General features: G+C 39.1%; 1 protein-coding gene across 11 annotated transcripts in view; it reads right to left on the reverse strand.

Moving 5' to 3' along the window:
* The window catches only part of magi1b (membrane associated guanylate kinase, WW and PDZ domain containing 1b), a 112267-nt gene that overhangs the window by 26795 nt on the left and 70882 nt on the right, over positions 1-14590 (reverse strand). For 7 of the 11 annotated variants that reach the window (XM_024269240.2, XM_024269235.2, XM_024269239.2 and 4 more), the window contains exons 5-12: positions 12389-12614; positions 11185-11267; positions 10614-10649; positions 7782-7842; positions 7039-7160; positions 5302-5418; positions 3725-3910; positions 2959-3618 (exon numbers count right to left, since the gene is read on the reverse strand). In XM_024269240.2, the coding sequence (XP_024125008.1) occupies positions 2959-3618; positions 3725-3910; positions 5302-5418; positions 7039-7160; positions 7782-7842; positions 10614-10649; positions 11185-11267; positions 12389-12614 (1491 nt within the window). The remainder of the gene's footprint in view (positions 1-2958; positions 3619-3724; positions 3911-5301; positions 5419-7038; positions 7161-7781; positions 7843-10613; positions 10650-11184; positions 11268-12388; positions 12615-14590) is intronic. The other 4 variants (XM_024269234.2, XM_024269243.2, XM_024269244.2 and 1 more) reach the window with 2 other exon arrangements.

The raw sequence follows: 14590 nt of genomic DNA on the forward strand, positions 1-14590 counted from the left end.
AGAAACGAGGAGCGAGGCCGGATCGGCCAGCGGGCACGAACATGTCGCTGTTGATTGATGAGTCATGAAGTGGGAGAAGAGAGAGGGGGAAACCAAAACAAGAGCAAAGCATCATGGGTGTTTTTGGGCCGCTCTTTCATCATCTCTTTGATCCTCTGACATCCCTCCATCCACCTTTCTGCCCCTTTGGCTTCCTTCACTGGACTTATATTCAACGTGCAACATTCTGCGCTTCCTTGCATAAATGAGAGCGCATTGATCGCAGCACCTAACTGGCTTCTAAGCAGCTGAAAAACCACATCAATCGTGGAACATACCGGCTTTATTTTTTGCTATAGATGACTAATGGCTTTCGCTGCTGGGCTTATTGAATGGCTGTTTTAGAAATTCTACACCCAAACCCATTTTCACTGCAGGTATGCCAGCCCCAACAGAATATATAATCCTTTTTTATTTTTTTGCAAAAACAACAAAAAAAGAACAAACATATCCTCCTAAAAGAATAAGACGGTAATCCTGCAAGTCTATTATAAAAAATAATAGGATCTCAGTTGAATATTCTGGAAAGTTTTCATTAGTAGTTTCAGGCACTTCAAAGTTAAGGACCCTTTAACTCAAAAATGTTAATAAAGTACTAATTCATAGATTTTCTACAGTCTGCAGGTAAAATTGATCCATTACTCTATTAACTTTTCTGATTAAAAGAATAAAAACAGTGCCACCTGACTTGGATGTTTGGCCGATTCACATGGAGAAAAACAGCCAGCAAAGCAACCCTCAGAATCCATGAGAGGAGAAAAAAACCTCTTTGGAATTCAAAAACTATTTACTCAGCAACAAATTGCTTCTTGGTTCAGACTATAGAAAACACAAAATAAGACATTACTGTAAGTCAGGAGTGTGAATGTAGTCAAAATGAAGGTTAATTTCAACAGAAGGTGCTTGCTGGGTAAGAATGGAAAAACACTTGTTTAGTCAGACGTAGGAGGAAGCTTCGAACATATGCTTGCAGAAACGGCGGGAAAGCAGCACAGGCCTACACTGCAGCTTCCTTATTGATTGTTTCTTTTTTATTTGCTGCTCCTTAAGGACCTTTATTTTCTTCTTTGTGTGGGCGAGGAAATGTATGTCGAGGCAATACAGCAGAAAATAGAGATGGACAGCTGGTTCTCCGGTTGGTCAGAGTGAACTACGGTTATTCTGTCCAATAGAAAAAAAAAATCTGGTCTGTAAGTACATGTTTCCATGCAGACACCAGCATCACATGCTCAGATGGAATATTTTCATCGGTTCATCGCAGAACGGTAGAACCAGAGGTGGGGTAACCAAAGGTGACATCAGGACTAGGAGTGTGCCAAAATATCAATATTGCGAAATATCACAATATTTAGTCCTGCGATCACCAAGAATCAATATTTTATTTTCATTTGAAGAGGCTGTAAAACGTTATATTTATCATCCTTTGGTGAGACGTTCCTTTGGAGGTAGATAGGGGGGGCGCGCTGCAAGACTGACTGAGATGATTTTCTTTTAACCAATTATTGCAGTATTGCGATATCCTCAACATCGTGAGCCATGTGTCGCATCGTATTGTAAGGTACTCAGATCTAATCAGGACCCAATTAAAGGACCAGTGAGTTTTCCTGCCGTGAGTAAAGCATATCCAGATAAAAGAGCAACTGAGACGGCAAAAAAGTAATCAAGGCTCAAAAACTACAGCTTCTTGAACATCTTTATCAAGAAAAATGGTTTTCCCCCTATATAAAATCGTATGAATAGATTTAAACTAATGACAAAACAGGAAAGAGAATGAATGCTTGGTCTTATTTGGGTGTATATGTGCTGTTTTTGCTCTATGTAGGAGCAGGGCCAACACTGTGCAGATATAATGGAGGAATACAATGTCATTGGATAGGTAGGTTTGTAATCGAAGGTGCAACACTACAATAAGGCAGTCAAACGTTAAGTAAGTGTACTGTATTGGTTTTTTTCTTCTTTTTTTAAGTTTTATGAATCTAAAGTAGAAGAATTTTGAGTCAAAGTAACAAAATCTGACTATTTTCATTCATCTGACCAGTTTCTCCTGAAGTGCTTCGCACAGCAGAGGAACTATACCCCAAATGTGGACAAGATACAAGAAGAAAAATGACTTTTTTTCCCCGGGTAAATTAACAAAGCCCAGACAAATTTAGGTAAAGTCTGACAGAGAAAATGGCCTAATAATTTACATCACAAATGGTGTTGCAGGTCTGTAGGTCTGGGGGGAGCTGGATGAAAAATACAGAAATTCAATCATTTCACTTTTGTCCTCTATTCACAGCTGCTTTGTTCCTCCTTCAAGTTTCTGTAAAAACCTTGATTGTCAATCAGAAGGCACGACAAAAGCGCAGTGCCCCCCCTTATGAAATAAAAAATGTCATTCATATAGTGCTGCACAGTTTCCAAAAAAAACCCACCACCTAATGCTAAAGGTAGAACCTCACAAGGCAAAGCACTAGATGCATGAATTTGGTGCACAGGTGCACACATAAGTCTTCAAAACTAAACTTCTACTAAATGCAGAGCTATTGTCAATACAGAAAATGCTTCTGCAATAGGAAAACTGAAAGAGAACATTTAAACTCCCATTCTCAAGCCTGCTTTCCATTCAGAACAACTATCTTCAAAGCCATTAGCTGTAAGTCCATCATCATCGCAGCTGTCCTCTTAGCCTTACATGCCATTTCAGCAGTCTCTAAACTTCCTTTCAATACGGAAGCTCTCTTGTATAAGCAGCAATTTTGCTTGGTTTCTGCGTCCACACTTTCTTTTTTCTTAATAAAGACACAAACTTGTAGCGTAGAATCTATGTTATCTAGCTAACAGCTTAAAGCAAATTTAAGGTTAAGGTTTGCTTAGTTTGGTTGCAAATGACAAAACAACAGCAGCGTGTATCCAGGGAGATTTGTTTTCACTCACCTCTCTGCACCAGCATGGTGACTTCACTGCCTTTCGGACACTTGCTGAGCAGGTCCACCACCTGGTTGTGGGACATGCTCTGCACGTTCCTCTTGTTCACCTCCACTATGATGTCCCCCTCCCTGAGGCCACGGCAGCGCGGATAGTCCACGATCTGCTTCACCCTCTGCCCTCCGCCACCGGGGCTGTCCGCGATTGTGAAGCCAAAGCCCTTGTCTCCTTTCTCCATGTGTACAGTGATCAGCTCTGGTTGCGTTGCAATAGAGGAGGCCAGGGTCACTACATCACTAGAGTAGCCAAGTTGGGAGGATGTATCGGAGGTGGCCTCTGTGGAGGGGCTGATGGGTCGGGGCAGGCCGTTGAGAGGCGCCCCACTATTGGTTGGGCCATTGTAAGTGCTTTGACTGCTGTAGGAGGCTGAAGAATCATAGCTGTTGGTGACCTCCTGGCCGTTGACGATGATGGGATCCTTGTTGTCGAGGATAGCGACTGAGGTAACCAAGCTGGTGTTTGGGTCGTCGGGGTCAAAGGGCAGCGGGTATCCACGACACAGCTCCAAATTCACCATGGAGCCAATGGGGATGGACTGAAAGATCTTCACCACCTGGGCGTGTGTGTAGCCCAGCACGCAGATGTCATTGACACTCACAATCACGTCACCTGAAGGGTACAGAGAGAAATGTTGTCATGCAAGAAGGTTCTAACATTTCACACCAACAGCATGACATGAATCAGTGTTGTAACAGTATAAATTTAGGAGACCAACCTGTCTCCATCTTCCCATCAAGGGCAGCAGGTCCGTCAACGACTAGGCTCTTTATCTGCAGGAACTCGTCTGGCTCGTCTCCTCCAACAACCGTGAAACCGAAACCACGGCGGCTCTTCTTCAGTTTGGTATTGATAAAGGTCCCCTTGAGTTCAGACCGATTTCTAGTAAAGAAAGGCTTTCCACCTAAACGGAAGGAAATAAGAACAATTTGGCTTTGATGCAAAATATGTGGGATGTAGTGTGTACTTATGCAGTCTATAAAGTTTAGACAGTATCTAGGCTTCAGTGATGTCCAAGTTCCACAGAACCCCAACAAAACTAAACAATAACTAATAAAATAGAACAGAAATGAGAAGAAGTTTCAGTGGTTCAGTGAAGGTTCTAGTGTTGTAATTTACCTCTCTTCACTTAATTTTTACCTCTCAATCCAGTCTATTCTCTGCTAATTAGAAACAGACGTAAAATATGTGTCAGAGTGAGACTGCTCATCTCTAACAAAGCTGTGAAAAATAAAAACGGACTTGGGAAAGCACAAACAGGCATTTTCAAAATAAAACACAAGACGGATCCAATATATGATCATTTCAAACATTTCACTTCAAATGTTTTTGACAAATGAATGTGAGCAAAGGTGAGAGATCAAAACTAGGAGATGAGGAAGAGGACCATAATGCATTGGGGCAGCGCTGGAGTTGATGTTTACATGAAAAATGCATTACCCTTGGAGTCAGTTTGTGTCCTTGTCTGTGGTGTTTTTGTGTGATTGCCATTTAAAGCACAGAAGATGAAAGAACTGTGAGCTGATATCACAAATTTATCTTCCAGAGATGTAGCACAACAGACCAGGACATGAGAGAAGATCCACAATGATAGAGAAAGTCAGGAATAGTGAGAAATAGAGACTGAGGAACAGGCGGTACTGACAACAAAAAGTGACAGGAGATGAGACAAAAACACAGCAAATGAGAGCGAAAGAGCCATAAAACAAAGAGATCAATAAAGGAAAAAGAGAAAAAAGCCAGCCTACAGTGGAGCAATGGGGGGAGACGAGAGGCAGTTAATTCTCTGACACCGCTGGGATAATTAGACAAGCTGCTAGTGGGAGGCTGCTACAATAGGAGCTGGCAACTAGTAGAAGAAAACCTGGAGCATCAGGAACGATGCTCAAGGCCAAATGATGAAAAAAAAACAGGTTTGAAAAGAAAATATCACAGCAGAAATTCCAAATAAACACTGGACGAGTAAATAAATGAGCCACATTTGGCATTCCCATCGTCCTGAGTTTTAACTGGACCAAAAAAACAAAAACAAAAAACAAACCATCAGCTCAAACCAATTTTATTAAGGAATTTATTTTGTAACTTGAAAGTGTCAAAATAATAACCCGTCTCTTATTATGAAGAGTAAAACATGGCCTTGGGCAGAAGAACAGCAGAAATGAGAGAGAACTGACGTCTGCTGAACTCATAATGAGTCGCTCTGGGTAAAACAGTCTGCAAGCACTAATGGGCGTGAGGGTTTTTTGGTTTGTTTTCTTGACGTTTCAGAGTTGAACTCTGCTTTTGAGAACTTACGCTTTTGTCCCATGGCATTGGGCACTGTGGGGCCTGTCTGAGGGTCCCTGTAGGTCTCATGGTTGGCGGCATAGCTGGTCAGTGGAGCCCCCGCCAGTGCAGAGTCCTCGATCCACTCTGCAATGGTAACAAGCACATATCCTCTAGATGGAGTCTACACAGGAGAACAGAGGCTGTTCTGCACCAAACGTAACCCATTAATGCCTGTTGTCGCAAATATGCAACAAATTACTTTAAAATGACCTAAATGTAGCAAAAACACAAGAAAAATGGTTGGATTCATAGCTAGAAATAAGTTCAGGCATTAAGGGGTTAATTTGATTAGCAAACAACTTTTCTCAAATGAAAAAAATACTTTATTATTGTGCTAAATCATATCTTATTTAGAACCTAGTTTTACTAAATCACCACCCCTGACAAACTCAAAATGATTTATTACACTGTCACTATTTAAAGCTCCTTATTTAGGTTTGAATATTTAAAGGTGTGACATAGATGCAGATAAAAAGAAAAAAAAAAGTAGAATTTCTGCATAAATCAGTTTTTTTGGATAGTGATTTTAGTGTTTTTCACAGGATGAGCAGAAGGTAGAGCACAGCAGGATAATTCCCTCATGAACTGACCTGCATTAACAATTAATTTCTTATCGGGGCCTCATGTTTGTGTAGAAACTTTGCATCAGAAATGGAAGCGGAGCTGTGGGTTTAAAGTTTTTGCAGCCAGGCGTAAGGGTGTGTCGCGCAGAAGCGCCAACATTTTTTGGGGTTTTTGTATAGTCAACAACAGACATCACAAACGGGGACTTTTTAGCACTGATGACTGTTTAAGCAAAGAAAAAAAAAAGATCTGGATCAGAACATAGTTCTTAAGCTTGGGCTTTCACAGAATTCTGAATTGGAGAAAACAATTCTTCAATTGAATATAATATAATAAATGATAACAACAAAAAAAAAAAAAAAAACAAAGTTGGTTAAATAATAAATAAATAAATAGAAAACATCTTGAAATATTCATGGACATCACAGCATATTTGTGCCAAGTTCAGTCCATGTAAGGATCCAAAGACTTACAATTCAGATAGCACTCTTATTAAAGTTTATGATGGAATAACTGAGAAAGTAACAGTAAGTATTTTCTCCCAGAACATTATAATACTGCTGTAATGTAAAAACTAAACCTAATAATCTTCTTATAAGATGATGATTGATTGGATCCTTTTTGATACATTGCATGAATGAGACTTGTCAAGCACGGCGGCAGAAGTATAATGATGTGCAATCATGGAGTCTGCTTTTACTTGTGGTTTCTGTGCTTTGTCTTAGTTTTCCTTATATACGGTAATAAATCTTAGATTTCACTTTAAAAAGGAGGAGTGTAGTATATTGTTTTTCACCATCTGCAGTGTAATAAATAAAATAACTACTTTGCCCAGACCTGTAAAAATTTAAAAACTAAAAGAACTGTTTGTTTTCTTCCACAGAACACTTTAGCTAGGAAGAGATCTTTGAAGGTTAGTATGAGAATTAGTACAAAGGTGGAACAAAAACACAGAATAAACTTCAAAGAAGCTGTAAAAAAGTTATGCTTTGTATGAAAGAGCACTTAGCAAATCATAAGCAGCAGCAGGCAAGTCATTTTCTAGCAAGTATAGCCGAGCATACATACAGACACTATGTAGACATGCACATGAAGGAAAAAAAGGAAAATGACGCCCTTGGTGGGGGCTTGTGAACGAACCTCGGATGTAGCGCTCACCTTCAGGTGGCTGCTGGCTCTGGGGCTGGGGCTGCTGCTCGAGCTGCCGGCGCTTCTTCGCTTCTAGCACCGGATGTTCATACTGGGTCTTCCTGTTGATATGACTTTGGAACGGTAAATATAGAGGAGCGCAGAAGGAACGAATAACCAGAGTAGCAAAAAAAAAAAAAAAAAGATCCAGCAACGAAAAACGGGAGAAAGAGGACGAAAGAACAGAGGAGAAAGTGGGTCAAGAGGGCAGATTGAGGGAGGGGGACAGTGATATGATTAATGAACACATGCACCTGTAGAGTCAGAGACCCCTGTCTGAGAGCCCCTCAACACCATAACAACAATACATGCATTCATTTGTGGTCCATGTCTTCCTGTCCACTACTAGAAACATACAACCTGAAAAGTACTATATCAGTACTGAAGTACACTGGTTTTCAGCAAAATGAACGATTAAAAAGAATAAAATAATAAAATGCATCCTCCCCTTGAACCTCTGCATAAAACAGCAAACTGCAAGCCTTGTGACTTCATATAGGAAGAGACGCATACATTGCAGCAGACTTTCCCTTGTGGATAAACAAATGTTCTCGATTGTAATCTATCTTACAAAAGCAGAATAATAATAATAAAAATTGCGTTTTATATTGAGTTTCAGGCATAAAAGCTGCACTAAAGCGTCTTTTTCTATGGCCTTCTGGATCCACAGTTTTTGTCTTCGGTGCACCACTTACTCAACATAGTAGACACCATACACTGGATCATCTATTCTCTCCCATCCTGGTGGAAGTTCTGCTAAGACAAAAAAACAAATCAGAGAGAATTACTCAAGTGTTAAGGAAAAGGCAGACTTAACCACTAAAGACAAACTGGTGTAGCCTGTCTAGTGTCTGCCTGTCAGTCTGTGTTCAGACCCAGAGAAACTCGGCCTGCCAGTCTTTCTCCTCCCGTCACCTCACACGGCTGACATTTCTACACATCAGATAAGAACACAGAGACGCCCCTCTGGGGAAAGAGGAGCGGACTACAACAGCGGGAAGTGGAAATAAAGTCCAGAAGAGAAGGAAGAGGGGTCATCGAGAGGGGAGGGGGCAGAAGGTAGGAAGCAGCAAAGGAAAGGTGAAGATCAGACAAAGCGAGAAAGGATGAAAAAGAGGAATATTTCCAGCTTTGAGGAAAAAAATCAAATCAGCAGGAATTAAATTAAGTAAAGCTGCTTTTGAAACACTTCATTTTCTTTTTATGACTAACACACTAAATACAAGAATTCAATGGTTTAGTTGATGAACAAGTGTCCTTGGTTTAATTTAGTCTAATTCTGCCTTTTTTAGTGTTAGTCTCCCAACTGTTAATGGACGCTGGAGTGAATCATTTGAAGTTGGAACGCTCTCCGTGTCATATCCTGCTCTGAAGATGAAGCTGAAACCTCTCCTTGAACTACAGAGAAGTGTTTCGGAGGAGATGACATGGAAAGAATCCATCAGTGGTGATGAAAGCACGCTCACGCAGACACTTCAGATTTTTCCAAAGTAACAGGGACATTAAGCACTGATTAGGAAAAGATATAAACACACCTGGGCCCACTTCAGCACCATGCAATTTCCCCACTGATGCAATTTTCTGTTTTTATGGTTCAGTCTGTTTGAGTCGTGGCTTTTTTCTTCACCATTTCTCCCCTCCTGTGTGACCATTGTGCTGATTATCGTGTAACCTGCAAATTTATATTACAAGAAGCTAACTGCCTATAAACACAAATTGTCCAAATCTTTGCTTGTTATGATCAAGTTTTACACAAAACAATCATCCAATGCAAGCCCCTGCCCTGTGAGTGGAGAATGCAATTATAATCATCCAAATGTTGAGTGTCTTCCTCTGCGTTTTAATAAAGAAGAAGTGCAGTCAGCAACAAATCAAACCGTCAGAGCTCATAGTACTCCAGATTCTGCAACCAACATAGAAGCACACGAGGCAAATTAAGCCTGCAAGGCCACCGAGTCAGTGTAGCTGCAAGGGTAAAGCCTTGAAGCAGGTGTGCTGAATTGTTATTCAGATGTTGTGAACCGGAACATTAAATGGAATTTGGTCCCGCCTCACCTCGTGCAAAATTCTAATCACCCACTTGATTTCACACTGCACTAGTTTCGCTCCAGGAGGAGCACCTGTGTAGGTTTGTAATACGTCTGTGACCATGTGTGTGCAGGAGCAAAAGGAAGGGAACGAAGGGATGAAAAGTATAGGAAACATGATGAGGAATGACTTTTCCTTTAAACACCTGAGGCGTCGTCAGTGACGCTTAAACACAACATTTTTTAACATAATGCAACTTTTCAAGTGGCACGAGCCACTTTTTTCCCTTAAAATCTGCTGGAATTATGTTGACCTTGTTAATAACAACTAAATTATTACAGTAAATCAAAGGACGAAAACACTGGTGTTAAAGGGCTAAAAAGCAGCGTCACAGCCCCATTTCTTACTACAAGAAACATCATCAGGAGCAGATAAAACTTTACCTGCTCCTGATCCAACCAAAAAATAAATAAAAAATCAGCAACGAAATACTCAGAAACGCAGTTTTAATCTTAAATTATTTTAAACATGTCCTAAAAGCATTGCTATTTACTTTATACGAGATTCTATGTACTGGTTTTAACTACAACAAATTTTAATTGCTTTCAAAGTTCTCAAAACTGCTCTGTTTTAGTGACAAACTGGATCTTTTTTTGTGTGGACACGACAAAAAAAAAGATTTTTCAAAAACTGTATTTTGGTTTGGTTAAGGGACTTTTTAAGGATAAATACAGGCATTTTTCCCTTTTCTCAGGATTGTCTTAAACTAAACTGAAAGTCAAAGTAAACAAGGCATCTGCAGTAAATTGGGCATTTCATATTCATGCATTTTTTTAACAGTTTTATAAAATTCCCCTGCTTGGATTTTAGTCTCCAAAATGAATGCAGTACTAAAAAAAAAAATAAAAAATGGAGTAGATTAATGTGTGTCTGCAAAAATGTGTCAGTACTAACCTACAAGCATTCAGACTTTTCCAATCAAGGTAATTTCCAACAAGTTTAAACCCTTTTTATGGATGGAACTAAATAATTTATTAACTGTTTTTTATTAATAAGCAAAAAAAAAATTACAAATAAGACCACACCAAAACAAAAATAATAATAAAAAAATCAATTGAAGGTTTTCCTTATACTTTTATTTGTGCTAAAACGCTCAAATTACAGCTACTAAAGTGAACTCTTTGTTGTGAAATTTTGCGCAGTACTTTTATATGTTTATTTATGACTTTTTTATTTTAGACATAAGGAATTGATGTAATTATTAATAGCTTAATAGAATTATATAATTTCCTGCTGAATGTGCTTGCTATTAAATAAATGAGATTAAATGTCACGTCTTTAGTGTGAAAATATCTCATATCTGGAAGTCTGAGTCACAGTAACATTGTGCTAAAGGTCCACTGTCATGTTTACCATTTCCTGCTCTGCCTTCTTTTATTTCAGTATTGCTGAGTTGGGATATTTTGCGAGCAGGTAAGGTGGTGATAAAAGGTTCTTACCTAGATCATTATCCAGCTCCTCTGTGTGAACCCCTTCTGCTCAGCAGGATACGCAGCAAAGCAGCATGGGTGTTGTTGGAGAGAGAGAGGAAGGAGGGAGAAAAATAAAAAAACACACAAGTGAGCTGCATGTAACAGCATCAACACACCACTAGGTGGCATAAGTTACTTAAAACAAGAGTATTAACTTTTTGTGTGAACTGCAGATGTATTTATATGGTGTAACCTGCAGACTTATGTAGAGTACAAGCTACATTATTTATAAGATAAAATAAAAATAAAATATCTAAAAATAAAAAATAAAAAAAAACAGATGTTCACACTTTTATCTCTATTAGGCAACAAGAAATGTACCTGTTGCGCATCAGTGTAAAAAGTTTTTATTTTTTGTTTCCTCTGATAAAAATGAAATCATTTGAAACTTACTAATATTTTTTGTTTTCAGTTTATCATCTATGTTTCAACATGCCTGCTGATGCATTTAAATAATCTGTAATATTTCAACTGGCTTTTTTTGCTCACAATTGCACCAAAAGTCTACATAAGAACACATCATTATAGGTAACCGTACCATCATCTTCACATTCTTCCAGGGGTTTCTGAGGTTTGTCCAGGCACCGAGGGTCTATCCAAGAGGTCGTCTTTGTATTGTGGCTACACAAATCACACAAAAATAAATAAAAACATCAATATGTATTTTCTAACAGAGATTCCAGACCAAAAACGCATAGATTTTTGGAAATCTTAAGCATTTAGGAACTATAAAATGCAGCAGTCTGGCCAGGAGAAATGGGCTTCACGCTAAATTGGAATATTCTTTGGATACACAGAAATTTTTTCTAGAGGCGACAATAAAAGGTCAACAGCTGCACCACCAATGGAAATCACTTCTTCTCAAACTTTATTTATTTATGTACACAATTTTGTAAAAAAAATCATTGTCATTGATATTTTAGCCAGCAGAAGGTGAAATTACTAAAAATTGTTCTCAAATAAAAGTAATGTTAGTTTAAAATGCCATTATTAAAGTAGAACAACGTTTATTCAACTTCTTAATTATATTTCCTAACTGGGGATTTTCTACTTAAATACTAAGTAAAGGTTTAAAAATGTTTTTGTTGTCAAAAACTGACTAAATGTGGAGTTCTTCTTTTTTTACATTTTTAAACACAAGTTGGAATTATTTCAATTAAAAATCACAAACATTTAATAAAGTGCAGAAGAAAAAAAAATTGCAAAAATATTTTTGTTATTAACACATTTTTAAGATAAAAGAGTTGTGCAAAAAACTACTGAGGAAAACAAAGACATACTGGATCTATTGGCCTGTGAGTGGATGCATCAGAATGAAGCAGAGCAGGGGGCTTGTGGCCCGCCCAGTGTTCATCATAAATATAGTTCTTGTCAAAAAGCTTTTTTTTTTTTTGTCTTATCTTGATTCACAACACTTCAAAATACTATTTTAAGCTTAATTTTCGTTATCCATGCCCTCCACCATGAGAAAAATGCTTCAAGAACTTCTTAAAAACACCAATAACGTGATTTTTATTGGAATGGACTTTTGAAGATACACTTTAAAAACTGCAATTCTGAGTGTTTATTTATTCAAAATGGTGAATCAAAAGCAGATGAAAAAAATCAGTTTAAAAAAGCTTGTTGTCGATGCCCACTAACAACAATTGGCTGGCCACAAGCTCCCTGCTTGGTCTTATCACACATTTAATTATGTTTACAGAAGACTATGACTGATTGTGAGGCTCCTATTTGTAACTTACTCTATAAAGTAGACCTCTCCACTGTCGGTGTAGGCCATCTCCCAGTTTTCAGGCAGAGGTCCCAGCTGGTCCTCTTGGGGAGGATGGCTCAGGTGAGGGTGTGTTTGCTGTGTGCTCTCCGTGGTGGCCGATGGCGAAGGGGTCGTCCCAGAGTAGGACAGGTCACTCTGGCGAGGGACGAAGGGGCGCACTGACTGATGAATTTCGTCTAATTCACTGGAGTCTCCTGAAGGAAGGCGTGAAAAAACAATCACAGCTCGGTTTAAAAGATACTCCAGAAACATCCTCTGTGGGGGAAAAATGTTTGGACTGATTAAGATACTTTACAAACTGAAACTGCAAATTCACAGCAAGGTTTCCAACAGTTATTTTTTCAACTTAATTGCTCTGCAAAGGAAATTGAACTGTACTCTTTGACTCTGAATTTGCATCCAAGCAATAACATAAACAAAGAGGTTGAATACATTTTCCATTGTCCCCTGGAATACTGACAAATAATAAACCATAGAAAAACATAAAAGCATGAGGACGAATTAGAAGGATAACATATGCATCTTTTAACCCTTATTTTGTTTGGGTCAAAATTGACCCATTTCACACTGAAAATTGAGTCGATTTTGACCAGAACACAATAAAAGAGCTAAAAGTCTTTTTTTTTAGGCCTGCACAATAAATCTCAAAATTTATCGTTATCGCAATATCAGCCTGAACGATATATATCGCAAAAGACAGCGCACATTCCTATAAATTGCTGCCTTGAGTGTTTACACACATGCTAACAATCTCCTGGCAGCTTGAAATATTCAGTGAATCAGATTAGGTCCATAATGTTACATTCACACCTGGCTCGGAAATGCACGTTCTAGAGACCACTTCTAATGAAAACTTTATATAAAACGCACATATATGTGTCGCTCATATCATGCAGCCCTAATTTTTTAAAATTTTAAGATATATGTTAATGCAAAAATAAAAAAAAATGCTTTTTTAGTTTCATATTTAAAGTCCTAAACCCAAAAGTACATTTCATTTTTATCAACAATGATGAAGACCACTCGACCTCTTCTGGCTCATTTTCAGAGAAAACACCTCAGTGAAAGATTTCTTTTCGGGTCAAAAACAGCATAAACAGCTTAATCTTCAAACACTACAGGAAACTTTTTTTTTTAAGATTCAACAACCACAGGACCAAACAAAAGCAACAACCGCTGACCTTCCAGAGCCCATCATCTGTGAGCCTAAAGCTGCTGGATAACAACAAGTTCAGATCATTGAACTAAATCCCCAAACAGTCTTATCAGGGAACTGTGAAACCAGCAGGTGATGGCAGGTATTTAAAGGAGCTGAAACCAGCTTCACTTTCAGCCATCATCTCCACAGTGTCTGCCAGCGTGAGGGTAAAGAGGAGCTAAGAGGAGGACGGCGTTCCAAAGCACAAACATGCCTGTAGTTGTTCCCAATTGGCCAAATTGCTCTTTGAGGCTTCAAAGACGTTTACTTTGAACAGCTGGGGGCACTTTGCTCCAAGAATCAAAGCTTTGGAGGTGTCATCACCTGGCTTCCTGTTATCTCGTTCTCACATGTGATTGACACCGTTACACCTCACAAAACCCCAGACTGCAAATTAACATCATTTGGTCCTGAATAAACTTTAGGCAGTGAGTTACTCCACTTGCTGCACTTTTAGCAGCTAACGCCAGCAGAACAATCCTCTCATTATTTAGTTTGTGTGGAATATAGGAGTGGCGTTTAGTCTCTCCTGCCTGCAGCCAGATGGCACTGTTCAACATTTCTGGATGCACATTGAGTCAAACTTAAAGATCCCTTACTCACCAGTCAGATAAGGTCCTGCTGCTCCTATCCTCAGCTGAGACCCCTCACCTTCTCCTGATTTAATCTAAACCTATAGTCTGTTCCTCAAACACATCTCTCTCCTGCTTGCTCCTCTTTGTCTCTGACCAGCCTTTTTCCAGACTTTCCCCCTTCCAAGCTCCTCCCTCTGTGTTTTTTTTTGTCATTGCTACCTTCACCCCACTTGGAAACGCCCTCCCACTTCCTCCATCAGCACCTCTCTGTCACGAGTGGCTGAAAGTGTGACTGAAGCACAGGGAAGGTGTCCAGAGGATCCTGTCAGATAAGCTGCTGTCGCTCTGTGGGTGAGGTAGTCTACACTTTTTTTTTTTTTTTAATAAACCAGTAAAG

This window comes from Oryzias melastigma, linkage group LG5 (genome assembly GCF_002922805.2).
Source record: "Oryzias melastigma strain HK-1 linkage group LG5, ASM292280v2, whole genome shotgun sequence".
NCBI classification, from domain to species: domain Eukaryota; kingdom Metazoa; phylum Chordata; class Actinopteri; order Beloniformes; family Adrianichthyidae; genus Oryzias; species Oryzias melastigma.